The sequence below is a fragment of the Budorcas taxicolor genome, chromosome 17 (assembly GCF_023091745.1).
Source record: "Budorcas taxicolor isolate Tak-1 chromosome 17, Takin1.1, whole genome shotgun sequence".
Lineage (NCBI taxonomy): Eukaryota > Metazoa > Chordata > Mammalia > Artiodactyla > Bovidae > Budorcas > Budorcas taxicolor.
Window position 1 is genome coordinate 68,393,493 of NC_068926.1, and position 25,921 is coordinate 68,419,413.

Genomic DNA, 25,921 nt, shown 5'->3' on the forward strand with positions numbered 1-25,921 from the left:
AGAGAGACTGGTGAGCGTCAGGCAGGGTGTCTCCGCGTCTGGCTGGTGGTCTCTGTGTGTGGACAGGCCCCTGTCCCAGTGGCAGCCTGAGCAGGGCTTGTTAGGGGCCCCGCGTTCCTGGCAGGGACTGTGCCTGGAGGTTCAGACCTCAGGTGGATGAGCCTCGCAAGCCTGCACTTTTGGTCTCTCGTGGCTCTGCCCAAGGGCACGTTTGAGTCTGGGGGTTCGGAATCTGCCACCATTTCTGGGATCTTGGTAGCAGGGTGGGTGGGCGTGGGTGGGCAGGTTTTCCTAAGCAATGCGAGGACAGTGAAAATGTCCATCTCCTGCCGTCTGTGCCCGCGCATATACCTGGAGGCGGTGGTTTGCTCAGCTCTCCTCTGCTGAGAGTTGTCAGGGAGGCTTACGTTCCTCCCGGGAGTAGAAGGGGCAGATGTGACGAGTGCCCTAACATCAGAGACCTGCTCACAAGAGGCCTGCGACCCCATGAAGATCCCCAGTGAGACAGAGCCACTCTCAGGGACTGGGATGGAGGTTCCCCAGAGAGAATAATTCCTGAGTTAGAACCAACCACCAATGGAAGGCCCGTACGCAAGCGCTGCAGCAGAAGAGCCGGCCGCAGCTCATAAGAAACCAAATCGCCAGCATCTGCCCAGCGGAGGATCCTGACTTCCGAGAAGATCTGGTAGAGAATGAACCTTCCGCCACTCAGAAACAGTCAGAGGAAACAGGAGACCAGGTGGCCTGGAGCGAGCCGCAGCCCGTGCTTGGAACAGCAGGGATCGGCGTGTTTGATGCTAACCCCTGGGGCGAAAGCTCATCCTTTTTAGGTCAATCAACAGACGTTTCTAGGCCATTTTACCCTGTGCCAGGCTCTTTGCTGGATTCTGGGAATGGAGCGGGAAAGAAGTCTGAGGCCTTGGCTGCCCTCTAGTGAGGGAGGCACTTTAAGTAAACAGTGACAGTGTGATGTCACAAGAGCTGTTCCAGTGGGAGCAGGCGGGCCAGGGTGTGGAGAGGAACACCTGAGGCTGTGAGAGTTGGAGGAGGCCCGGCTGGCTGTGGGCGAGAGGCAGTGTTTCCCCAGCAGGTGGGCAAGGAACTGTAGAAGCCCCGCCTCATCAGGCTCTGGGGCTGGTGGGTTGAGCCCGCAGAAAGCCAGAGTGGTCACATCCTATTCTGTTTTTTGGAGGATAGCCGATTAGCGGTGTCGTGCTACTTCCAGGCGGGCAGCAGAGGAGCTCAGCCATACACACACGCGTATCCGTTCTCCCCCAAACTCCCTTCCCAGCCAGGCTGCTGCGTGACATTGAACAGAGTTCCCTGGGTGTACTGTAGGACCTTGGTGGTTACCCATTTTTTAAACAGAGCTCACGTCTTATACGAAGAGCATCGCAGAGTCATTCGGGAGAGTGGGGCAGGGCAGGTCTGCAATTCAGAGAATGCCCTCTTGTGCTGCATGGAGACCCTGTGGGGGGTGGGGGGCAGTGGGGGCAGGCAGGGTGGGCTACGGAGCCCTTGGGGGGTGATGGTTGTGACTTAGGTGAGAACTCTAGTGTCCGGTACAGGGTGGCAGCAGTGGGGCTGGGAAAACGAATGGATGTGGAAGATGGACTCAGCAAAACTTGGTGAGCAGCTGAGCAGTGGGGTGAGGGCAAAGGGGTGTGGTTCAGCCTGGCCCCTGGACGGCGCTCGTGGGGCACCTCTCTCCAGAGAGAGCCCTGGCTATAGGAAGGCCAGGACCGTGCAAAGGGTAGGCACACACACCTCTATCAGCCTGAGCTGGAACAGTGAGCTCTGCCCCAGGAACAGCTGCAGAAGGAACTCGGCCCCGCTGAAGCAGGAAGCTAATGCCAGGTCGTGGGCACTAAGCCCTGGGCCTCTGGTGCCATCTTGATTCCCCACGACTGTGGTTTCTGCCACTGTGGGTCACACTGCTGTGCATGTTGGAGGAGGGCTGCACGTGAACACTCTTGAGTAAGAAAGGGAGAGACCTCAGTGCCCTTACCCTGCTGCTTGCCAACCGAGATCTCTTCCCCGTCCTGGGACAACAGCAGGTGTGTGGAGACAGACACCTCTAGAAGGTCCTGGCTTGGATCCTTCCTGGGGTGCCTGGCACACAGTTGGCTTTCTTAAGTAGTTGTCACATTGCACTGTATACAGCTGACCCTCGAGCAACACAGGTTTGAACATGGGTCCACTTAGACATGGGTTTTTTCAGTGGTCAATACTACAGCGCTGCATAACCCAGGGGGTTGAATCTGTGAACACGGAACCATGGGCGTGGAGGAACCTTGGAGATTGAGGAGCCAAGTATACAGAGGGTGACTCTAAGATCCATGGTGATTTCCCTTCGGTTGTGCAGAGGGTCAGCGCCCTGACCCCCGCATTATTCGAGGGTCAACTGTTAATTGAGTGTTTTCACACCAGGGACCACCTCCTTTAAGCTGCAGTGGGTATATTCCTTAGACATTGTCTTCCAGATCAAAATGTAGATTCTGGCTCATCCCTCCCCTCCGACCATGCGTTAAGAGCCAGGGAGTAGTTAGGCAGTGAGACTCCTGTCCCCTGAGCCAGCCGTTTGCACAGAGCCTTAGGTCCCAAAGCTTCTCCCGTGGAAGGAGAGGTATGGACAGAAGTTGCTGCAGAAAGGGTCCTGTGTCGAAAAAACTGGGGCTGCTGGGTAGCTGAGAGCCTTAGCACACGTGATATTTCTCAAAGGACGCTGATCAGGACGGTGTCTCATCCCCTGAGACCTACTATAGGAACGTGGGATCGGTGGCTCCAGGTGGGTTATTTCTAATTCATTGGCCCTCGGAACAGAACACTCAGACCTTTCGTTACAACTCCCCCAAGGCTCTTCAGCGAGGCCTGCCCCAGCACTGCTGGTGAAACGGACGCTCCGTGAGGACGGGGCGGCCACCGTCCTGCTCACTGTGTTCATCCTCCCGGCCTAGCACCCACAGTAACTGGTTAATTACTGCCATCGAACGAATAAAGTCATAAATGGCACCACAAACAGAATTAAACTCTGCCACCGCCTACTATGTGAATTTGTCGAGTGTGGGCTGCACCCACCCAGGGCGGTCTGCTCTGTTAGGCTTTTCTGGGCAGCGACACGGGTCAGATGTATGTCCTGGCTCCACAGACCCCAGGGCGGGTGAGCCTAGCAGCCAGCCAAGACAATTACATGTGAGATGTTAGCGCCATCTGACTCCACAGGACCACGTGTAGCGATGTAAGGAATGGATGCCACCAGAATGTGAGTACAAGCCTGTACATACAGCACTGATCCTGATGGAGAAGATGCAGAGGGCCCCTGAATGCCCGGCAGAGAGGCGGTCCACCCAGTAATGGAAGGCTATATGTAGCTGGTAAGAAGAAAAACGCTTTTTTGCATCACTGCACATAACGTTGCTGAGTAAATTGTTGCGATAAGGGGGAAAACAGTTGAGAACAGATTATATACATCCAATTTATTTTTAAGTATATTTTCATATGTGAGTGTATATATACGTATGTATTTTATGCCTGCTGATACATGAATTAAAAAAAAAAAAACACATGGAAGGATATAAACCACACTGTTGTTATGTTATAAAGCTGGGATTTGAGGAGGTACTAAGTCGGTTATTTTTTGCTTTCAACTTCTGAGTTATGTTTGAATTTTCATGTCAAGCATGTTACTTTTATTAATTGCAAAAATAGTAAAGATGGTCACCTTTGCAGAGGAAAATGCATCATAGAAAGTGGTAAGTGGCAGAGGAGAAATCTTTACAGGTATTAGAACTCAGGGGTAAGAGCTACTTCTGACTGAAGAGAAGCATTTACCAGTCTTACGTGGGAGGCTTTGCACATGAACTTGACCTTGAAGCATCAGTAGGCTAGGTAAGATTCAATACTCATTATAGTTCACTCTGGAGGTCTTTACACGTGCGAAGTATCTCTCAGACCAGCCTTCTTCCTAGCCAGCTCCCCAATGTGCTACTTTATCCAGAAGTTAAATCTGTTGACCCAAATTTGTCTTTTATTGTCCTTGTCATCCTATCTTGTCCTTGCTGCAGATAAATTAAGAGTTAGTGGGTTTATAAGGAGGAGCATTAAAATCTTATGTGGATTGTATAAAGATTCTTAATAATCTTCATTTTCTTTGGCCCTAGGCCTCCATCCTAGGAGGATTGGACCTGTAAGCCAAGATTCATTCAACATGGCATTAACTATAAGAATAAAAAAACTGAAATAGCCCAAATATCAAAAAGATATGAGTGAGCAGGGTATCTGAAGGGATCTATCACAGCCTTAAAGATATTAACAAAAATTTTAAATGACTTGTTGGAAGATTATGATAAGTGCAAAAAAAAAAAAAAAAAAAACCCAGAACACAGACTTATATTCAATAGAGACAAATAAAGAAAAAGTCTGCTTGAAGCCCCCGTATGTCAGAACTTCCCGTAAGAGGTTGAAGACACAAGTCTTTGTATCAATGCTAACAGTCCAGCTTCCTGGCTTATGCTCTGGCCAGGCGTGAGGGACAAAGGAGAGATTGTGGGCCATCTTTTGGGTTATGTCCAATTCAGGTGGTATTCCACCGAAAGTTTTCATACAATAAAGTTTAAGCACTGGGGACCCCACATCCACAGAAGAAACGGTCTGTTCCCAGGGGCTCTGCAGGGGAGCTACGGGGTGGGAATCTGTGTGTGCGCTCAGTCATGTCTGACTCTTTTTGACCCCATGGACTGTAGCCCACCAGGTTCCTCTGTCCATGGCATGGTCCCAGGCAAGAGCACTGGAGTGGGTTGCCATGCCCTCCTCCAGGGGATCTTCCTGATCCAGGGGATCAAACCCACATCTTCGGGGGCTCCTGCATTGGCAGGCGGATTCTTACCACTGAGCCACCTGGGAAGCCCCGGTGTGGTGTAGGACCAGGCCCCAAACCCAGTCTGGGTGTAACTGCACACTTTGGATCAGTGCCAGGTCCATCCCTGGTTGGAATTCCTGAATTTAATCGAAACCCAAGCAGACTCTAGGCTGTGGGTCTCTCCACCTCCAAGGTGGTAGTGGGACTATTAGCAGAATGCACAATACGCATCCAGAAATTCAAGACTCTATCGATAGAAGCAGTTCCTTGGGGGGGAAGACAGTCCACGTTCAGGGAGCAGGCCCCCGAGAGCACAGTCCCAGGCAAACTTGCTCTCATTCAGAATAAGTGTTTATTGAATAACCACAGGGGTCCTGTGTTGCAGTAAGTGCCAGTCACGTAAGGTCCCGTCTTCTAGAGCTTGACGTTTTGTACTCTGCAAGACGAAAGTCTGCAGATGTTGGCGCTTTCGTGACATGTCTCAGTGGCTGTAGACGTTGTCGCCTCGGGTCTAGCAGGCCTGGAAAGGTAAATAAGGAACCGTGACAACCTTTTAGTCCACATCCTGCTGTGGGGCTTGTGGTCACCTGCTGGCTGGGGCCGACCTGTCCCGGCCTGGTGGAAGCAGCGGCGGTGATGGAGGGTGGGAACGTGCCGGAGGGTGGGAACGTACCCGTGTGAGTGGGGCACAGGGAAGGGTGCGCAGAGATCAGTAAGCCAGGCCTCCGGCTGCTTCTGGGAGGCCTGGCCTGGTGGTCCCACCTGCTTTCTGCTGCCCGCACCCTTCTCAAGCTCTTCTTAATCTAGTCTGTGCACAGATCAGGGGCAACTGCCCTCTCCAGCTAAGCTCAGCTACAATGACTGACTAGAAGCGTCCACCAGAAGGCGTCTTCCCTAGACATCCATTGAAACAGCCTCAATTTGAGAAATTTGGACACTGGGTGTGTGACTTTATAAAGATGAGGTTTTGAAATAACTCTCCGGCCCAAGTTTGACTACAGAAGACACGAAAGATCTAGCATTCAAGGACGCCGCAGCCATGTTTAAACTGAAAATGTGGGGGGAGGGGGAACTGTGTGACCAAGTACGTTTTTTCATTTGCTTTGGGAATAGTATGATCAATGTGTCATTTTCAAAATGTGGATCATTCATGGCCTATTTTTAAACCCAGGCTTTTCAGGTGGCTCAGTGGTAAAGAATTGGCCTGTGAAGCTGGAGAAACAGGTTCAATCCCTGGGGGAGGAAATGGCAACCCACTCCAGTACTATTGCCTGGGAAATCCCATGGACAGAGGAGCCTGATGGGCTACAGTCCATGGGGTCACAAAGAGTCAGACCCAACAACAACAACATTTTAAATCCCAAGCCTGCTCCTGACAAGTGAGTTCTGAACGTAATCCTGACCCCCCTCGTGTCCAGTCCTGTGTGCAGGAAATACAGCCTTACTTCAACAGCAGCTTACATTAAACCTAATTTTTAAAGTAAGCCAACTGTGAGAATGATTGTTTTCTCAAACAAAATATTGGTGCCCTGGACCCTGTGTATTAACCTGGTTGTGTCTGCAGTCGAGCTATAAACAGGATTTAAGCTCCATGTTCTTGACCTGCTGTTTTCATGAGAGAAACCAGGAGACTGGCCCGCCCTCCACTGAAGTTCCCAAGCAAGACAGAGCTGCATACCCAGTCCCCTCCGGTGCTGTCTGATGTGCAGGGACTGAAAGCCAGTAAAGGAATGAGAGATCCTGTTTATTTCCTCATTGGCAGCCAGTTTATGAACAAGGCCAGGAGGATTTTCCTTGTTAAAGAATCTGCCTGCCATGCAGGAGACCTGGGTTTGATCCCTGGGTCAGGAAGACTCCCTGGAGAAGGGAATGGCAACCCACTCCAGTATTCTTGCCTGGAGAATTCCATGGACAGAGAAGCCTGGTGGGCTACAGTCCATGGGGTCGCAAAGAGGTGGACACAACTGGGTGACTCACACACCCCCTGAGCAGAAGACTGGCACCCACTTACTGGGGCCCCCGAGGACCTACTGACCTCGGGCAAAGGGGTCTGTGCCCCTAAACAGCTTTATGGAGGAAAGTGACACCATCTGGCTCCAAACTTTCTCACAGGGACATCACATCCTCTCGCCGGAGGCAGGTGACAGACATCACAGCTCTTTCTGCAGCCCTCTGGACAGCCCGCCGCCTCTGCGTGGCCGAGACTAGTCCTCACGACACAGTCCTGTCCTCCTTCACCGGTGGGGAAACTGAGGCTGGGGACTGAAAGAGACTTAGTGACCCAACCCCCATCAGCAGCTTGTCTGGAAGAGCCAGGGACAGCACCCAGGAGCTCCTCCTGATGGGGGCGTGCCCAGTGGGGAACCAGGCTGAGACCGGCAAGCAGCAGAGCAGACCAAGTACAGTGAATCTCAGTCCAACGGGAAGGGGTCCTCAGCAGAACAAGGACAGCACTCAGGTGCCTGAGCTCATTAACATGCGGAGGGCTTCACTGTATCCCGAAGGGTTCACTGTCCTGCTTGTACCAAGTACAGGGAGCTGCCTTATTGTAGCAGCTGTGGGGCAAGCCTGCCCTCTGGTGGGCTGATGTAGCATTGCCCTAGCCACATTCCAGCCTAAGGCTCAGTGTGGTTTTCCCATGCTGTATCCATGTAGTGATTATTTCTACGGAAGGAATTCCGCTTTAGTTCTTTCTCAAGCAGTCTGGCCCATAGAGGCTTTCTTGACCTCTGAGTATTGGCCATCATTTATCCATCTTATAGAAGGCTGGGTTTTCATTTTGGTCCCTTCTCCCACCCCTCACCTTTGGAGGAGTCTTGCTTCCCTAACAAGATTCAGGTTCTTAAAAGCAAGGATTACGTCTGATTCTTCCTCAGCTTTACCCTGTTGTTCCCTTAGCTGGACATGAAACTAGAAGGTTCACCAGGATGGAAAGGAATCCTTTCCACCCCCCAAAACAGAATTCCACCGCTTCTCATTTGTTCCTAAAACATTTCATGTCTGATCAGTAGTTCCCCCAAATGGTTGAATCCTCAGAAAACTTTCAGAACTCAGTTTCCTGGGCCTCACTCCAGCCCTGCTGAATCAGGCTCTGTGGTCTGAGCCAGGAAATCTGCTTGACAAACTTCCCCAAGTGGTTTTTGATGTGCGGCCAGGTTTGGCAGCCAACAGCTCTAAATCCCCATTTACAATTATTTCTCGTAGCCTTTCCCCCAACCCGACAGCATCTCCAAAGGTCTTCAGCTCATGTCCATTATTAAAACGGACCATTTTGAGATTACCTTGGACATAGTCACAGGCTCTTCTAACTGCAGGGCTGGACGACATGGGGAAGAAGGAGGACCACAAGACAAGGACCAAAGGCATGTGCTTTTGTTGCCAGTGGCCCTGCGTTCACAGCAGAAATTACTGAAACCAGTACCTTTATGCTGACGGGGCAGGTTGTCAGTTTGTAGTCTGACATTAAGGCTTAGGCTGAAGAGGGAGACCGAGGTTAATTGAGTACCCAGTTATTTATTTTCACCATTTCTAACTCATCTAGTTCTCAGGTTCAACTGAACAAGGCGCTGTTGCCTACCCACCTCCATCCCCACCCCACTCCCCACACCCTTCTTTAAAAAAAAAAACAAAAACAGGCAAGTTGAGGCTTGGGCTTCCCTGATAGCTCAGTTGGTAAAAAATCCGCTGCAAGGCAGGAGACCCCAGTTTGATTCCTGGGTCGGGAAGATCCACTGGTAAAGGAAAGGGAAAGGCTACTCACTCCAGTATTCTGGCCTGGAGAATTCCATGGACCGTATAGCCTATGGGGTCGCCAAGAGTGGCATGCGACTGAGCGACTTTCACTTAAGTTGAGGCGTAGGAAAGTTGGTAACTCTCCCGGTCACGTAAGTTCATGACCATCACATTCTGCATTTGAATACAGGTCAGATTTCCAAAGCTAGCTTTTTGGGAACGTCCATACAGGCTCTTTCTCACTCTTCTAGGCCAAGCGAGCTGTGCAGCGGGGAGCCACTGCTGTCATCTTCGATGTGTCTGAAAACCCGGAAGCTATTGACCAGGTAGGCTCCTGGGGCCAGGCCAAGGCTGCAGGGCCCCTGAGAGAAGCACCTCCCTTACACAGCCTGGCTTCTCACGGTCGTGTCACCTGGGTCTTCGGGGCCCTTGTGCTTGTCTGCCCTCATTAGTGATCCATGTTTGCACGTCGTCCTCCAAAGCGAGTGTGTTGAGAGGGGTTAAGAGCCAGGGAGCTGGGGGCTGGGAGGCATTGTCAAAGACCTTTCATCCTAAAACAGGGGGCATCCTCAGCTTCATCTGCCTGGGAGCCCCCAGCCTATGATGCTGGTGTTTGGGGATTTTCAAAAGGGAATTTCGTGGTCTTTTCCTCCAGCTTTTCTTTCTCTCTCTCTGGCTTCTTGAAAGTAATTTCGTCTTCTAAGTAGCACCTTCTCTCCTTGCTTAGCTGAACCAGGGCTCAGAAGACCCGCTCAAGAGGCCGGTGGTGTATGTGAAGGGTGCAGACGCGATCAAGCTGATGAACATCGTCAACAAGCAGAAAGTGGCGCGCGCGCGGATCCAACACCGTCCCCCTCGAGTGAGCCTCCGCCACCTGCCCCACCCCGCCACCTGCCCCTTCTGGCTTCGGCCTTTTTTTTTTTTTTTTTTGCTTCCGGCTTTTTCCCCATCTAAACGCTGATGCGCCCCAGGGACCTGCAGGTTTATAGCAGATGTAAGCCCAGAGGCCAGGGAGAGATTACCAGTTTTACTTGAGGGCATCTGAAAAGCGTTTCCAGATATAGATGACTTGTGACCAGGTGTCTCTTCCACCCAGCGTCCCCTCTGGGTGACTTCCTGTCTTTTTTTCTTTTCTGTCCCATCTTCCCGTGAAAGGCTGACTCAGGACTGAAGGGAAGGGCGCCCTACCCTCAGCTGCTTTTCCTGGGTCTCCCTCCTCCTGTGGGTCTTCACTAAGAGGATAAAGCCTGTGCTTCCTCCTTCCTGTGGGGCAAGTGTATTTACCGAAACTCCCTGACCTGTACTAGAATCTGGAAATGTAAGCTTTCAACTGGGGTCAGAGCTCACAACCTCCAGGTGGTTAATGAACAGCTTTGTCTTCTAGGCTTCTCTTAGTTGTGTTAAAGCCACGCTGTTGGCATCCTCTGCACAACCTCAGGCTCAAGACTCTAGGAACCTGAGACAGGTGCTCCATAGATGCTTTATTTCCTCTTCCCAAATATTGGAATATTCACATAAAGGAGGATCCTTTCGCAAAAAATACCCAGATGCTCGTAGCATTCAGTGAGCAAAACTCCACTCTGACGGGCCAAATGCACGTCCCAGATCAGGTGGTTGTAAGGTTTTAGGAGGCTGTATGCCATGAGGGAAAGGTAAGGACTAAAACTAGAGGTAGTCTGCAGAAGAACTGACTTGCTGGCTGCTTTTTAAAGGGAAAAAAGAGTGCTTTGGTAAATATGACTCACAATAGTGGAAGCTGATATTTGTGGAAGCAGCGTACAATTTTCTGAGTTGTCGTAAACCATTAATTATATGGTTAGTAATCACTGTTCCCTCAAAACATGACAGTCACTCCTTTGTCCCATAAATGTGATATTTGTGTTTATTTGGAAGGGCCTCTCCCACCGGGTTCGGCGGACTCTGCGCTATTCCGCAGGGAGCCGGACTCAGTGAGCAGAGTTCTCCCAGCTGTTAGGAGGCCTGGCTAAGACCCCGGCAGGCCTCCCCAAGCCGCACCACAGGCACTCCCTGGGCCCAGAGAATGCACCGGGCGCCTGTTAGCAGAAGCCCTGGCGTGTCCCGCAAAGGAGGGGAAACGCAGCCCAGTGGCTCCATCCCTCCGCTGCCCAGAGCCGACCCAGCGCGTGTGCTCATCCCCAGGCCGAAGAGCGCCGTGACTCACTATGTCTGTTCTGTTCCAGCAACCCACTGAGTACTTCGATATGGGGATTTTCCTGGCTTTCTTCGTCGTGGTCTCCTTGGTCTGCCTCATCCTCCTTGTCAAAATCAAGCTGAAGCAGCGACGCAGTCAGGTAATGGCCCCAGAATGGCCCGTCAGCTTCATCCCTGAGGCCCCACTGCCGGTGCAGGCCAGGGCAGGGTCCTGCCCCCATACTGCAGCCTCTTCCCTGCTGGCCCAGAGCCAGCAAAGATGGAGAAAAGCAGAGCAGAGCCAAGAGCACTGAGTTGTTTCTGTTCCAGAAGGGCCAGTCCTCTCAATACAAGGGCCGAGCACTGGTGCCATTTCCAGCCACGGGTGTTTCCAAAAAAATGTTTGAATGTTAACATGGAGCCCGAGAGTCCTGCTCCCCAGATATGATCAGGGGACTGGCAGGCTCAGCATCACCTGGGAGCGTGGGAGACGCACAGAGTCTCAGGCCCCACCCCAGACCTGTTGCGTCCGAATCTGCATCTACCAGGCTCTCCAGGCGATTCCCAGTGAACAGAGGAGCCACCCTAGTGCCCCGGCTGACACAGCACTGCGTGCTTACAGGAAGGAAGGGTTTGGGGGCAGAGGGCAATGGAGGGACACTCAGGAGTCCAGACTCTCAGGGGTGTAGCAGTGTGATGTCCCCAGAGAGACAGTGCCGAGGGTCGGGTGGGCTGTCAGCGACAGGGCAGCAGCTGGTGTCTGTCGAGCATGTCCAGTCTGCCAAGTGCTGAGCACCCCCATGCGTTATTCATTGGCCCTTGGGACGTTCTTCAGTGAAGGGAGGAGCCCTTAGCCCAGAGCAGACTTGGCCAAATAACTCAAGCAGACCTCTGCCGGCTCCGCTGCTTAGGCCAGTGCGGTGGACTCTCGGGAGTCTGGAAGACCTGTGCTCTAGGGCCGTGGTCTCTCCATGTTTAGTGACTCCTCAGCAGTCTGTCCTGGCCGGATGGAGACTAGCGTTAGGCTGACCGTGGCCCCCCGGGGGATGACCGCCGCTGTTAACACAACCCAGACCCTCACACGGGCCACATTCTGCTGCGCAGAATTCCATGAACAGGCTGGCCGTGCAGGCCCTGGAGAAGATGGAAACCAGGAAGTTCAACTCCAAGAGCAAGGGGCGCCGGGAGGGGAGCTGCGGGGCCCTGGACACGCTCAGCAGCAGCTCCACGTCTGACTGTGCCATCTGCCTGGAGAAGTACATCGACGGGGAGGTAATGGCGGGGGCGGGGCCCAGCTGCGTGGGGACGATCCGAGGATGAGGTGGACTGGCCCGCAGAGGGCACATGGGACCCAGAAGGACAGGCCCCGCGGGCCTTCCCCACAGCCTTGTGGGATGAGGGCTGAGCCTGCCAGGTGGCCTGGGGGCATCCTGAGGCCTTCCAACTGCTGTCCCCCCCCCGGAAGGGGGTGGCCACATGCATAGACACTCTCACCTGGAGACCTGGCTGAACACAAGTTGATCAGTAATGTATGTAACTCTGGTTTTAGGAATATTTACAGTTAATTTACATTTGAAGAAAGTGAAAGTGTTAGTCACTCAGTCGTGTCTGACTCTTTGTGATCCCATGGACTGTAGCCTACCAGGCTCCTCTGCTGTCCATGGGATTTCCCGGGCAAGAATATTAGAGTGGGTTGCCATTTCCTTCTCTGGGGGATCTTCCTGACCTAGGGATCAAACCCCGGTCTCCTGCATTGGCAGGCAGATTCTTTACTGCTGAGCCACAAGGTTGGGGGGGGGGGGAGCGGGGAGCTTCTTAAATTAATTAAATTTCAATTAATTAATTTACACTTATTAAATTGAGGGCAGGAGGAGAAGGGAGCGACACAGGAGAGGGTTGGACAGCATCACCGACTCAATGGACATGAGTTTGAGCAAACTCTGAGAGACAGGAAAGAGTCAGACATGACTTAGTAACAGAACCACAGCAACACTTAATTTTCGCATTGCTCATCTGAAAACTCTGGAACTCAGCTTCATACAGTCCTCTCCCAAACGCTGTGTGGAACACTTGCACCCATTTTTACTTACAAAGAGACAAAGGAGGGGACTGCCCTGGTGGTCCAGTGGTTACGACTCCACGCTTTTTCTGCCAGGGGCTCAGGTTCGATCCCTGGTTGGGGATTTAAGATCTCACAAGCCAGGTTGGTACAGAAAAAAAAAAAAAGAAAGTAAGGACAAAGGATGTGATGTCTCCTTTGTCCTTCTAGCTTTTTTTTCTGAAAATTTCAAACTTTCAGAAAAGTTGCAAGAATCATACAGTGAATACTGTTATCATTCACTGAGAGTCACTTCCTGTATCTGCTTCATTTCCTTCCGGGCAGAGGCACACATAAACACACATTTGAGGGAATAGGGGGCAGACCACTTCAGAGTTAGTTGCAGGCATTTGACACCCCTTTGATGAAAGTGTCCTGCCACTGTGTAGACTGTTGGATGAAAAACAAGGTTTTACAGAGGCCTTCAAATGAACAGTCTCACACAGTCTCTACCTGCAGACTGCTTGAGCTCTCATCTGGGCCCAGGAGGGTTCCAGCTCTGTGATCTTGGGTGAGTCTCTGTGCCTCTGCTTATGACACAAGCCCAAGACTGGCCTGAACTCCAAGTAATCACCAAGGTCACATGAGAAAATCTAGGTAGGACTCTTGGCACGGTCAGGCACAGCCTTAGGGGTTAGTTGGAATGTGACTACGTTTAGCTGGTCAGAATGGAAAATCAGAAGTGGCAAGTCCAGAGGGTGCTCTGGGCGCAGGAACTTTAGAGGCATTTCTGCCTGCCTCAGAACCCCATCACCTCCTCTCCATGTTGGGAGTTTTGTTACAGACCATGTGCCCTCAGGTGAATGTTGAGGGTCCAGTGAAGGGAAAGGTGGGACAACTTTGCCCCTTTGCTGTCCCACCCGTCAGTCATGAATCCCAGGCATCGTCCTTTCTACCTACCTCATTTTGGGTATCCAGAGCCAGCCACCATCCCAGAAATGCAAAAGGTTTTGGAGCGCACCTAGCTGTCCCTCACACCCCGGGCTGAGCACCCTGTTCGAGCACACAGCTCTGGCAGGCCTGTGTGAGTGGCCCGAATGTGAGTGCTCTCCTCCAGAGGCAAGAAGGGAGCCTACTTCCTCCCTTGACACCAAGCACTGTGGTTGGAGCCAAAGGTGGGGGTGGGGGAGCCTCTGGGCACCGCCTCGGTGCACTGGGCTCCTTGGTCCACACTCCGGCCCCGCGGGAAGAAAGAAGCATGTGGGGACCGCTCTCTGCCCTGGCCCACGCTCAGGCTCTGTGTCCTCTCTCCTGCCCCAGGAACTGCGGGTCATCCCCTGCACTCACCGCTTTCACAGAAAGTGCGTGGACCCCTGGCTGCTGCAGCACCACACCTGCCCCCACTGTCGACACAACATCATAGGTAACGCTCCGCTGCCTCTGTCCCTGCCAAGAGGCACTGTCTTTCCCGGGTGCCTAGTGGGAGCAGGACGGGCACCACAGGCTGGTGAGCCGGCAGACCACCGAGGCACTGCCACCAGGACCTGGAGGCGCCGGGGGGCCTGCAGAGGTCTGCTGGAGGGTCAGCCTGGGTCTGAGCTCTGGCTTTGACACAACTGGGTTCCTGGCCTTAGAACCAGGCCCCCGGCCTCTCCAGGCCTTGGGCCCACAGTCTCTTAAGCGGGACAAGAGTGGTGACATGCGCCCTGCCTGCTACCTCGGGGTCGTGATGCTGTGTCACTGTGGGGGTGCTGAGGGCCCAGAAGGCAGGGCGCCCTCCCCGGAGCCGCTTTTCCAGGAGAGTCAGGGCCTTTTCTCTCTTCTCTTGGTTCCTCTCTGGAGGCTCTTGTCACTCAGAGCAGCTGGGAGGTGGGAGATGGACCCTAATAGGAGTGACCACCCCGAGAGTGGAGAAGCAGGAGGCCTCTGCCTGCGTGACCGGGTTTGGTGGGAGCTTAGAATGGGCCAAAACCCCTCAGTGCCAACCGCTTCAGTCTGCCAGTGTCTGCCCCTCTAGCTAGCTCCGCCCGCTGACCTGTTTCCTGCGCTTCTCCCCAGAACAAAAGGGAAACCCGAGCGCCGTGTGCGTGGAGACCAGCAGCCTGGCGCGTGGGCGGCAGCAGAGGGTGATCCTGCCGGTGCACTACCCGGGCCGCGTGCACAGGGCCGGCGCCGTGCCTGCCTACCCCACGAGGACCAGCATGGATGCCCACGGGAATCCGGTCACGCTGCTGACCGTGGACCGGCGCGCGGAGCAAGGCCTCTTCCCGCCACAGACCCCCGCCTACATCCGCGGCTACCCGCCCCTCCACCTGGACCACGGCCTGGCCGCACACCGCTGTGGCCTGGAGCACCGGCCCTACTCGCCCGCGCCCCCCTTCCGCAGGCCCAAGTTCAGCGGCCGCAGCTTCTCCAAGGCAGCTTGCTTCTCGCAGTACGAGACCATGTACCAGCACTACTACTTCCGGGGCCTCAGCTACCCCGAGCCCGAGGGGCAGCCGCCTGCCAGCCTGGGCCCCAGGAGCCCGGCGCGAGCCTTCCCCCCGGGTGGCGGCGGCGGCGGCGGCGGCAGCCTGCTCTTCGCGCCCGCGGCCCCGGCCTCGCCCCTGGAGAGCGGCAGCGCGTCCAGCTTCAGCTGCTACCACGGCCACCGCTCGGTGTGCAGCGGCTACCTGGCCGACGGCCCGGGCAGCGACAGCAGCAGCAGCAGCAGCAGCGGCAGCTCGGGCCAGTGCCGCTGCTCGTCCAGCGACTCGGTGGTGGACTGCACGGAGGTCAGCAACCAGGGCGTGTACGGCAGCTGCTCCACCTTCCGCAGCTCGCTCAGCAGCGACTACGACCCCTTCGTCTACCGCAGCCGCAGCCCCTGTCGCACTGGCGATGTGGGGGGCTCGGGCCGGGGCCCCGTGGTGCGCCTCGATGGCTCCCCGGCCCCCGAAGAGCTCCCGGCCTCAGGCCGGGGCCCCGGCGCCGCGCGAGGGGAGCCCTGGCCCGGGCCCGTCTCAGTCTCGGCCTCCGCCTCGGGGGACCAGCTGTCCACCTGCAGCCTGGAGATGAACTACAGCAGCAGCTCCTCCCTGGAGCCCCGGGGGTCCCACAGCTCTACCTCACAAGGGGGGCTCGAGGCCTCTCCCGGCACCGCCCCGGACCTCAGGAGGACCTGGAAGGGGGCCCGGGAGGGGCCGTCGTGCGCCTGCTGCTGCGAGCCCCCAGCCCCCGCCCCAGAGCCCGGCGCGGGGGCGGCCGGGGGCGGCGCCTTGTACCTGGGCCCCCCGCCCTGTGAGGGGTGCGGCCCCCCGGGCAGGGAGCCACAGCCCGCAAGCTCCCAGGGCCTGTACGGCCTTCACCCGGACCATCTGCCCAGGACGGACGGGGTGAAGTACGAGGGCCTGCCCTGCTGCTTCTATGAAGAGAAGCAGGTGGCCCGCGGCCGCGGGGGCGGCGGCTGCTACACCGAGGACTGCTCGGTACGCGTGCAGTACACGCTGGCCCAGGAGCCCCCGCCCGGCTGTCACCCCGGGGCCCGGGACCTGAGTCAGCGCGTCCCCATCATTCCAGAGGATGTGGACGGCGACTTGGGCTTGCCTTCTGACTGCCAGGGGACCCGTGGCCTCAGCCCCTGGAGTGGGGCACTGCCCGGTCCAGATGCCCTGTGGCCCCACAGGGGCCTGGGAGCAGCCCAAGAAGAAGAGCGAGTTCTGTGCTGCCCAGCCAGGACACCACGGCCACCTGGCTGCCCTCCGGAGGATGTGGGGGCCCCCAGGGCCAGCTCCCCCAGAGCCCTCCGGGACACTCGGGAATCCAGCGCCACAGCCCCCGAGGCTGCAGGTGAGAGTGGACGGTGACAGCAGGCCCGGGTTGGGGTCTTCTCTCCCCATGGTCACTTCCTGGTTGACTTTCTTGGTGCTCTTGGCTTTAAACCCCAGTACTTGGTGATTTCCAGGTAGTACTCCCCCACCTACCCCTTTGTCTGTGCTCCAGACCTGTGGGCCTTGTTTATCCCTCACCTCTCCCCCAGATGCCCTGGACGCAGATCACCTGACCCTCCGCAACCTCTCCTCCAGGGCTCCCCACCCGGATGTCCAGGCCCCAGCCCTGAGCCTGCCCTGCCCCTTCTGCTTCAGGGTCCTGGGCTCCACGGTCTGTCTGTGAGAACCCTGTGTGCTGGTTTGCCCCGCATCCAGAAAGAGGAATCCCCAGAAAAATGAAACTTAGCTAAAGACAGGCAGAATTCCAGTCCAGATCTTTTATTATGAGGTTGAGCAGACATGGTCAAACTGCGATAACGTTTCCAAACATGTTGTCTCAGGAGTGAATGGTGGGCAGCCTAGCACCTTTGAGTAGCTCCAGGACCATTCCATCTCCACAGTAAACCCCACAAGGGTCTCCGCTGCTCCCCACGCAGCCAGGCCCATTCCCTCTCTCCAGGGTGAGGGTTGTAGCCTTCTGACTAGTCTCCTCTGGCTGATCTTGTCCTCTGTTCCACATCAGCGCCACAGTTGTCTTTTTTTAAACATTAAGTCTGTCTTTACACCAGAAAACCCCTCACTGACTTGCCATTACCCTCTGAATTTTAGAAATGTAGACCCCTCTCCCAGCTGTATCAGGCCCTGCCAACCCCTCTGACCACCTCCCGCTTCCCTCCTTGTTCATGATGTCATCCACCCCGTGCCCCCATCCTGTTCCCCTAACATGCCAGGTGGTCCCAGCCCCCAGGTGCCTCTGCCGCTTCTCTCCTGCAGATCTCGGCTTAAGCTCCCCCAGGGGATGGGCCCCTGGGTCCCTTGCCTGGTCCCTGCACGTGGTGCCCAAAGGCTGCGGGCCTGGCCCCCTCCCCTGACGGTGGTTCTCTCTCTCCCAGGACTGATATCTCGCCCGGTGGACAGCGGCAGCCCTGGAGCCTGAGCTCCGAAGGAACTCTTCCTTGGAAATGGGAACTGTATGGAGACTCCAAACTCTGACTTCCTACAGAAAAAAGAAAACAAAAAAAAAATTTTTTTTAGCTTTGACAAACACAAAAGTGGTAATAAAGAGAGCCCTCCTTCTCAACCCAAAATGTGAGCCACCTGTGGCAAACCGCCCCCCCCCCAACCATTAACAAACCAACAGACAAAATTCTGAGTCTTTAGCCTCTTTGATAACATGTTACTCTTCTGTTTTGTAAAGTGTGTGTGCTTGGGGTTCCGAGGTGTGTGGGATTGACTTCTCTGCTTTTATTTTTTTTTAAGATATTATATGTAAATGTAAAAAGTTATTTAAATATATATTTTAAAGAACCCTAACTGCCAACTTTTGCTGAAAAAGAAAATCACTGCTGCATTAACCACATCATGTGTAGATACTGTTGTCTCCCTGGAGGGAGCTCAGGCCTTTGAAAAGCTCAGGGCTACACCTGCCTTAGAAAATGAACCAGAAACTTGAAGTAAAGCTAGTTGATATGGGTACAAACTCTGAGGAACAATGCAATGCTGCCTCTTTCTTTCTCGTGGCAAATCCCAACGTACAAAGCGTCAGGCCTCCTCGGAAGCCAGGCCTGTCCAGCCCGCACCTGCAGGCCGTTGATGGCAACAGCCGGGGGTCGGGCGGAAGGCCTGCCGCACTGGGGAGCCGGGACAAGCCATTGCTACGTAAGCCCTGGGGTGACTGGGGCTTTCGGTCCCCTTGTCGCCCCTGTCCCCTCTGGTCTGCGTCCTAGATAGGACAGAGCCCTGATCTTGGGCTTCCCGCCACTGGCTGCAGAGATGGTTCGATGTGGGGTGTGGGGACAGACACCCAGGAGGAATGAATGTACATGGTTTTGCAGCCTCGGTGTCTGACCCAAGTTGGGGGAGGGGAGGGATGGAGGGCACCCTGGAGCAGAGTGGGCTTGTGCGCATGCGTCCCAGCGGGCGCGGCCACGCCCCCGGACTGTTCCGACTTTGGGATATCTTCCTAGGGGCGAGTGGCAGGGACCCCATAGGGTCTGAGCTCCGTATGAAAGTTTCCCATCCCATCGCTTCAGGGTTGTTCAGCCCTCTGCCTCATGGCTGAAATTGCTCATCTCGCCTGCAAATGTCTACTATCCTTTCTACCTAATGCACTATTATGTATTGATTCTCCGTGAGACAGAAAGAGACTATCAGATAGTTTAGCCCCAAAGGGTAGGTTTTTGTATATTGTTCCAGCCTTTCGTTGTTTTCTTTTGTTGTTGTCGTTTTAAGAGGGAGGGAGAGTTTAAAAACCCAAACCATTTTTAAAAAGATGTTTCCATTTTAAAAGGGAGAATCTATTTAAAGCTGTTTCAGATCAGGGATCATTAGCCTGTTTGTCCAACGTATTTCTTGTCCTTAAAAAAGAGAAGTGTTTGTTTTTTTTTTTAAAGGAAACTAATCACCTTAGCCCTTGTGTCTGCTAACTCTTCTGGTTATTTCTGCTTATTCATTTATTCAGCAGGTGTTTGTTGTCATCTGAAATGCTCATTTGCCGAATAGAACCTTGAGTCCTGGCCCCCCATAGGTGGGGAAGTGGAGACCTCTGCCAGGGGACTGTAAGACTCTTCTCCAGTCTGCCCCAGGGGAGGTCAGCCCAGGCTCTGCACCAGAACATTTTGAATGAGAATCTTATTGAATCCCTTTCTTAAAAAGCCCAGCCTGTGGTGAGGACATCTACTTACTTCTGGCCAGGATTTGTCAGAAAGAAATCTCAGCATCAAACGATTGAGCCATCTGCCCATTAAGGGGCTCACTGTGGTGAGATTTGTCCCCTAGTCTCTGCCGTGGGACATCCCTCTGAGGCCACCCCCACCCCCAGCCCCACCTGTGCCTGGCACACCTGTTGGTGAGGGTGTGGGCAGCGCCTGAGCGGGTGACGTGTAATCTGGGCCGCCTTTATTCCTGGGGCTGAAAGTAGCAGCTGCAGAGGACAGCAACTTGCATAGGGAACGGATGGGGGCTTCTAACACGGACTACAAAAAGCAGCTTCTCATTGTTGAGATTCTGTTTGTTTGTGGTTTTGTGTTTTTTGTTTGTTTTTAATGCCTTCGAGTGCATATTCTCCTCTTTGTCTGAAACCCGACCCCCCAAAGTGGCTTGCTTTAGTCCCAACTGGGGAAAAAAACCGCTCCTCAACAGCCTTAAGCAATAAATGGACGAGGAGAACATGTGGCTTCAACTGGGCTTATTAGAATAAATGTGTCCAATTTTCATTTGAAAAGAACAGTAACTACAGATGGCAAAAGAAACGCATTTAATTTTCATGTTTTATAGGGTGGTAGAAACAGAAGAATGAATTTTTCAGACTTTGAAATCTCTAACCATTGTCTTAAATCTGTGTTGGGTCACAAAGCATAATGACCCAACTATATTGCCTCACTGTTCAAGTCAAAAGAACTGTCTTCTTTGAAGTCGTAAGACTCCAATAATGATGAGTATCTTTTCTCAGTGGCCTCTCCGTGGCCTCTCCGTGGCGTGTGGGGGTTATGTAGACGTGGAAACTGGAAGCCTCGAATCTTCCATTGAGAACCACCCCCTACACACACACACACCCATGAGCAGGAATGTGACTGTTGGGCATGGTCCAATGGCCCAGCCTTGGGTGTAGGGCAGCCATGTAGATTGAAAAGTGCTGGAACCAGTGGAAAATGGGGGTTGGGGAGTTCTGGTCCACCAGGTACCTCTTTGTGGCCACAGCCCTGGGATGCTGGCCTTAACTCTCCGTCTCTTCGCCTCTCCCTTTCCTTGACCCTGACCCTAACCCACGCCGTTTTATAAAGCTCCTTCTGCTGCCCACTGCCCACACCCTCCCTAATGTGCTGCTAGCCCCTACTCAAAGCTCATGCAGGACTAATGCTTTTAAAATGAGGTCTAAAAAATAATTACTAATCAAGAGTATTATTTTTTACACAGAACTGCCTTTTTCTATTCTTTATATAAACTCTATTGTATTGGTCTAACAAGGCACTATTTTAAAATGTTTTTTTAAAAAAATATTTCTCCCATAGCACTTAAAAGATATTTTGTAAAGACTTTTGCTGTAAAGATTTTGTAATAAAGTTGTCTAAGGGCTCCTCCTCCAACATTACCATTTTAAAAAAATGTTTTAAAGGCTAGAAAACAACTTATGTATATTCTGTATATGTATAGCAGCACATTTCATTTATGGAAATATGTTCTCAGAATATTTATTTACTAATATATTTATCTTAAGCCATGTCTTATGTTGAGAGTGTGACATTGTTGGAATAATCATTGAAAATGACTAACATGAAGCCCTGTAAATACATGATAATTGCACACAGATTTTACATGTTTGCCGACCAAAAATGATTTAAAACAAGTTGTAGTCTTCTATGGTTTTGTAACAAACTGTACAAATGACTGTAAAAAAAAAATACAATTTTATCAAGTATGTGTTATATGTTGTCGTTGCTCTGTTTGGTAAAGGTCTTACAGATGCCACAGAGGAGAGCTGTGTGTGAAGCAGTGCCTGTCACCCACGGTGGCTTCTGTGTAAACAGCATTCAGGTAACTGGGGATCCGGGTGACGTCCCGGGTGAGCATTTGTGATTATGTCCCTGGTGGTGGTGGCAAGTTTTCTGCTCAGCCCTATGTGTGTGTGTGGCAGGGGAGGGGGGAATCCCAGGAGCCTACTTTTTAAAAATAGGGACCATAGGCTGGATGTAACCATCAATTTCACCTGCCAGGCCTTTTCCTATTTGGAAGACTGAGGGCCTCCAGCCCCTCTTTAAGGGAAAGGGACTTGTAGGGAAAAGGCTTAAGTGTCCAGCCTGGAAATGACCAAACCCTGAAGGTGGAGAGGGGGCCCTGCATCTTAAGTGAATCTCCTACCCATCCGTGCTTGCTTCCCCCCTGCCCTGGGGAAGGTAGTCACTGATTTGTAAAGCGCTCTGAGATAGCATGGAAGGTGCAAAGCAGTGTTTATTTTTCAGACATCCAGCAGAGAACATCCTAATCCTGTGAACTCCAGTTCCTATTTCTCCCTCTTGAGCTATTTCTTGGGCACAGCCTCCTCAACAGGCTCCTTGTGGACTTCCAGCCGCTTCCTGCCTGGCCGCGGGTCCTTCTGAGCATCTTCAGGGGCGGCAGCCTGTCTGCACAGAGCCTCCCAGAGCTTTTGTTTGATGGCCTTGCCCAGCTCCAGGCTGTACCTCTTGGGGGTCCCGGAAGGATTCCACAGCATGGGCTCTACCACAGCGTGGTACAGAGCCTGGTAGCTCTCAGTGGGGAGGCCGTGGATGACTAACGCATCCTCGGACAACTGCTGCCTCTTCCTGATTTCAGGAAGTGAGGCTCGGCCCTTCCAGGACGCTGTCCCCATGTCCCGGGATAGCGCTTGGGTGGCAGCCACATGTTCAGCATATCTGCTCTCAAGATCTTGGCAGACCGTCGCTTTTTTCTCCTTTGAACTCTCTTTACTCTAGCCAGGAAGAAAGCAGAGAAGTCAAAGCTAAAACTTGAGAAGGGAGCTCAGAATAATTATCTGGGATTTGTGTCCCTGAGTCTTGGTTACAGCCACAACCAACATTTGTCTAGCATGTTCTAGTTTACTGAATTCCTTTAGGGACGCCTCTGTGAGCGATTTGCCACAACACTGGAAGGTCAGCGGGAGATGGCTCTAAAGGCAAGGAGCTGGGAATGGGTTTGCCCAAGGCCACACAGCCATTGGGTGGGCCATGGCTATCACCTACAGAGTGCCACACAGGACCCCAAGCATCTACTCTGCGCCAGCCTCGGCTTGAAAACCGTTTGTGTGTACTAACTCCTTTCATTCTCATGAAACCCTATGAAGGAAGGGCTGTCACTCCCCGTTTTATGGATGACAAAGGCCAATTACAAAGTTGGGATCAGAACCCTGAGTGACTAGCTCCAGGAGGCATTCTTTTTTTCTTTTTTTAATTGGAATATAATTACCCCGTTTTCCTGGTGGCTCAGTAGAAGAATCTGCCTGCAATGCAGGAGACCCAGGTTTGATCCCTGGGTCAGGAAGACACCCTGGAGAAGGGAATGGCAACCCACTCCAGTATTCTTGCCTGGAGAATCCCAAGGACAGGGAGCCTGGTGGGCTACAGTCCAAGGGGTTGCAAAGGGTCCGATATGAGTGAGTGACTACACTTTCACTTTCTTCATAATCGCTTTACAACGTTGTATTGGTCTCTGCTGTACAATGAAGTCGATGAGATACATATGCATGCATTTGTCCCCTCCCTCTTGGACCTCCCTCTCACCTCACGCCCCGCCCCCCCCGCCCCGCTGCCGTCCCACCCCTCTAGGTCATCATGGAACACCAAGCTGAGCCCCCTGTGCTGTGCAGCAGGTTCCCACGTGGCGCTTCCTGAGCTCTGCTGGCCACCAGGAGAAACAGCTGGACGCAGATCAGGCCTCTGGACGCCAAGCTCTCCACGTTCAGATTTATTGCTAGATCTGAGGCTCAGCTCTGGGGTTCAGGCGTGTGTCTCTGAGCCTTTCTCATCTTCATTTTCCCTTCACATCAAGCTCCTTTTGTCTCTGCTTCTGAAAACCACTTTGTCCTCCTCTTGAGCTGGGCAGAGGATACCTAGGCATGCCCCAGATCTCGTATTCTCTCTGCTATATCACATCCCCCACCCCCATCCTAACTCCCTCCCACCCCCTCATGCCATCTTTAACTTCAGGATTTCCTCTTCTTCATGGGAATCCCTAGCTTACCTTTCCCTCTTCCCCCTCTGTCACATTTCCTCCGCCACCAGCCCTCTCCTACCTCACTGACGCCTCCTGCAGGCCCCCTGTGCCTGGGCGAGCCTGGCCGCTGCCCTGCTGGCTGCTTGCTCTTGGAACTGATGGAGTTTCTTGTTCCGCCCCGCTGGGTGGTTTTCCCTGTTGCATCGTCCCTGGGCTTTAATCTCTTGGAGGGTTTTGCGTCTCCAAACTTGAGTGGCACTGGGCAGCATGTCTCCTTCAGCTGTCGCCTGAGCACCAATTTCACCAGGGAGAAGGAACTGGCAATGACTGGGTCCTTTACAACTTCCCAAGAAGAGGTGGGACCTGGTGTGGGGGCGGTGGTGTTCGGCTCAGTACACGTTCTCGTTGTCCAGATGTTGGTGAGAGCGGGACTGTCCACATAGCAGCCCTGGAGCCTGGTGTTCAGTAAGATAGACTGTCGGAGTCCATAGGCAGCGATGCTGGCCTCTCGTCTCACATAGATTGGATGCTAGAATCATAAGGGGGAGAGAGGAATAAAAGGGACCAATTCTCAAGCTGACACTAGAAGGTCTATTTTGGAGGTCATGTACTAACATCTTTTTAAAGATCATTCCTTCCGCAAAAACTCTTAGAAACCTTTCTACATATCCTCTCTCCTGCTCACCAAAGCATTTTGTACCAAGTAGGAAAGCAATAGTAACGTCACAACGTCACAGTGATGGTCAGGTTCTCAAAGAGCATAGCATGCTTGCACTGGAAGTGGAGGGAGGGTTGGGGAGCATTTATAAGGAATTGAAAGCAATTTCTGTCTCCTGGAAAGCTAAGGGAAACCACAGTGGGAGAGGAACGGGAGACAGGATCACTTGAGCTGCCTACAGAGCTGTAGCCAGTTCTCTGCTACAACCCAGAAATGACAGCAGGTAAAAATCTCGCCAAGTCCTGAAATCGCTTCTAACCAGACTGCCATGAGCCAAGAAAAGCTGCTAAGCAGGGAAATATACTCTGGGGTCTATAAAGGCAAAAGTACAAGGTAAATGATGCTGGCCCCCATTTCCCAGGACCAGCCAAGAACAAGAGAACAATTTGGAGAGATTAGAATCACACACTTAAAAGAGACCTGGCTTTCTAAGAAATGTCATCTATAATAAAATAAAATCACCTTACCATATTTCAGTTGCCTTAAACTTTATTTTAGCTAGCTTAGTAGGGGGAAGAAATATGTATTTTCTTTTCCCTTTTTCTGTTTTGTTTTGCTTTGTTTTAATATTTCTATCACCTGTCTTTCTCTGCCTCAGTCATGCATGGGCAAACTGCTGTTTGTTTAGATTTTGGCTGTCATGCAGGCAGTTTTGAACCATTATCTCTAGTATTTGTGATGTCACTTTGGTTTGTGATGTGGGTGTGGGTGGGTGTTACATCATCAGATTTTTATAGTTGATTTATGTTGGAAGAAGTTCTATTTTCTTGTGCTTACAGCCTCAGGAACTTCTCTAGCCCTCTTCTTCCCAAAAATGGCTCGGGTGAATTTTGAAGGTCCTGACATTCTTAAGAAGCACCCTCTGCACGCAGCATACTCAAATATGCAGACCAGGTTTGTGGGTACAGGTAGTGAGATGTATCTTTACCTGTGCACAAGGGCCCTTTTCCGTGCACATAAAGAAGGTACTGTTACGTTCTCAGAACGGCTGCCAAAGTTAGGGACCAGAAATGAAAGAACACGTTCCTGCAGTCCTGGGCACCTACCTCTGCCCGCGTGTCTCTCCCGGGGAGACTACATGGTTTCTGGAATGTGGTTTTATTTTACATCCCATGGCAAATGCAGTAATTAGAGCTGTTAGCAGTGTCAAGGGCTTGAAACGAGAACAAAGACGCCTCTTCCTGGGAACTCTTGGGCAATGCTGAGCTCCTTATCAGGTGCTCGCCCCGTTGGTGGTTTTGACATTTCATGTGCAGAATGCCAAAGGAGGCTCCCTCCCCAGGGGAGGAGGAGAGCGAAATGATGGAAAAACAGCATGAGTCTGGCAGGAGTTCCTGGAATCACATGTGTTGCCTGTTTGATTTTTTTTGTTTGTTTGTTTTTGTTTTTGTGCCTGGAGTGAATCAAAGTCGCAGGCAGACCGCACCGCAGGTCGCCGTGGAACCGCCTCCAGGCTGCCAGCATCTGGACCCACAGACGCTCAGGAGGACAATGGGGCCCACTCAGTGGCAGAGCCTTGGCCTCACCTCCCGAGAGGTGGGTCAGTTTTAGAGCAGGGCATCGGAAAGGGTTTGTCTCTGGGAAGCGTTTGCAAACGTCTGGAGGTTGGTCAGGCAGGCATCCTTTCAAAGTTGGTGAGCCCCGGAGAAGTGCGCCCCTGCTCTGGGGCTATGGTCTGCCTTTATTCCACATTGTTAGAACAGAAGGGCAAGACACAGGGAACCACGCCTCTGTTTCCCTTCGCTCCTTCCCCGTCTTGCGGTTGACTT

At 52.8% G+C, this 25,921-nt stretch overlaps 2 protein-coding genes across 3 annotated transcripts in view; one reads left to right on the forward strand and one right to left on the reverse strand.

The window, feature by feature from the left end:
* ZNRF3 (zinc and ring finger 3) overlaps window positions 1–17,876 on the forward strand; it is a 141,857-nt gene extending 123,981 nt beyond the window's left edge. For both annotated transcript variants that reach the window (XM_052654892.1, XM_052654893.1), the window contains exons 3-9: window positions 8,842–8,916; window positions 9,318–9,449; window positions 10,792–10,902; window positions 11,846–12,013; window positions 14,100–14,202; window positions 14,838–16,607; window positions 17,641–17,876. In XM_052654892.1, the coding sequence (XP_052510852.1) occupies window positions 8,842–8,916; window positions 9,318–9,449; window positions 10,792–10,902; window positions 11,846–12,013; window positions 14,100–14,202; window positions 14,838–16,607; window positions 17,641–17,684 (2,403 nt within the window). In that variant the 3' untranslated portion in view covers window positions 17,685–17,876. The remainder of the gene's footprint in view (window positions 1–8,841; window positions 8,917–9,317; window positions 9,450–10,791; window positions 10,903–11,845; window positions 12,014–14,099; window positions 14,203–14,837; window positions 16,608–17,640) is intronic.
* A 3,888-nt stretch (window positions 17,877–21,764) lies between these two features.
* Window positions 21,765–24,998, reverse strand: C17H22orf31 (chromosome 17 C22orf31 homolog). The gene is made up of 3 exons (XM_052654473.1): window positions 24,930–24,998; window positions 23,514–23,963; window positions 21,765–22,193 (listed from the first exon to the last, which is right to left on the reverse strand). The coding sequence occupies exons 1-3, from the start codon at window positions 24,996–24,998 to the stop codon at window positions 21,765–21,767; spliced, it is 948 nt and encodes a 315-aa protein (XP_052510433.1).
* Window positions 24,999–25,921: the final 923 nt, after the last annotated feature.

Excerpts from the sequence above, each read along its gene's own strand:
- C17H22orf31 (XM_052654473.1), bottom strand. The coding sequence starts at position 24,998 with ATGTCAGGACCTTCAAAATTCACCCGAGCCATTTTTGGGAAGAAGAGG. Across the intron at positions 23,964-24,929 it reads CTAGAGAAGTTCCTGAGGCT|CATCCAATCTATGTGAGACG; the intron begins GTAAGCACAAGA and ends TTATGATTCTAG. Across the intron at positions 22,194-23,513 it reads CTGCAGGAGGCGTCAGTGAG|AGTAAAGAGAGTTCAAAGGA; the intron begins GTAGGAGAGGGC and ends CTTCCTGGCTAG.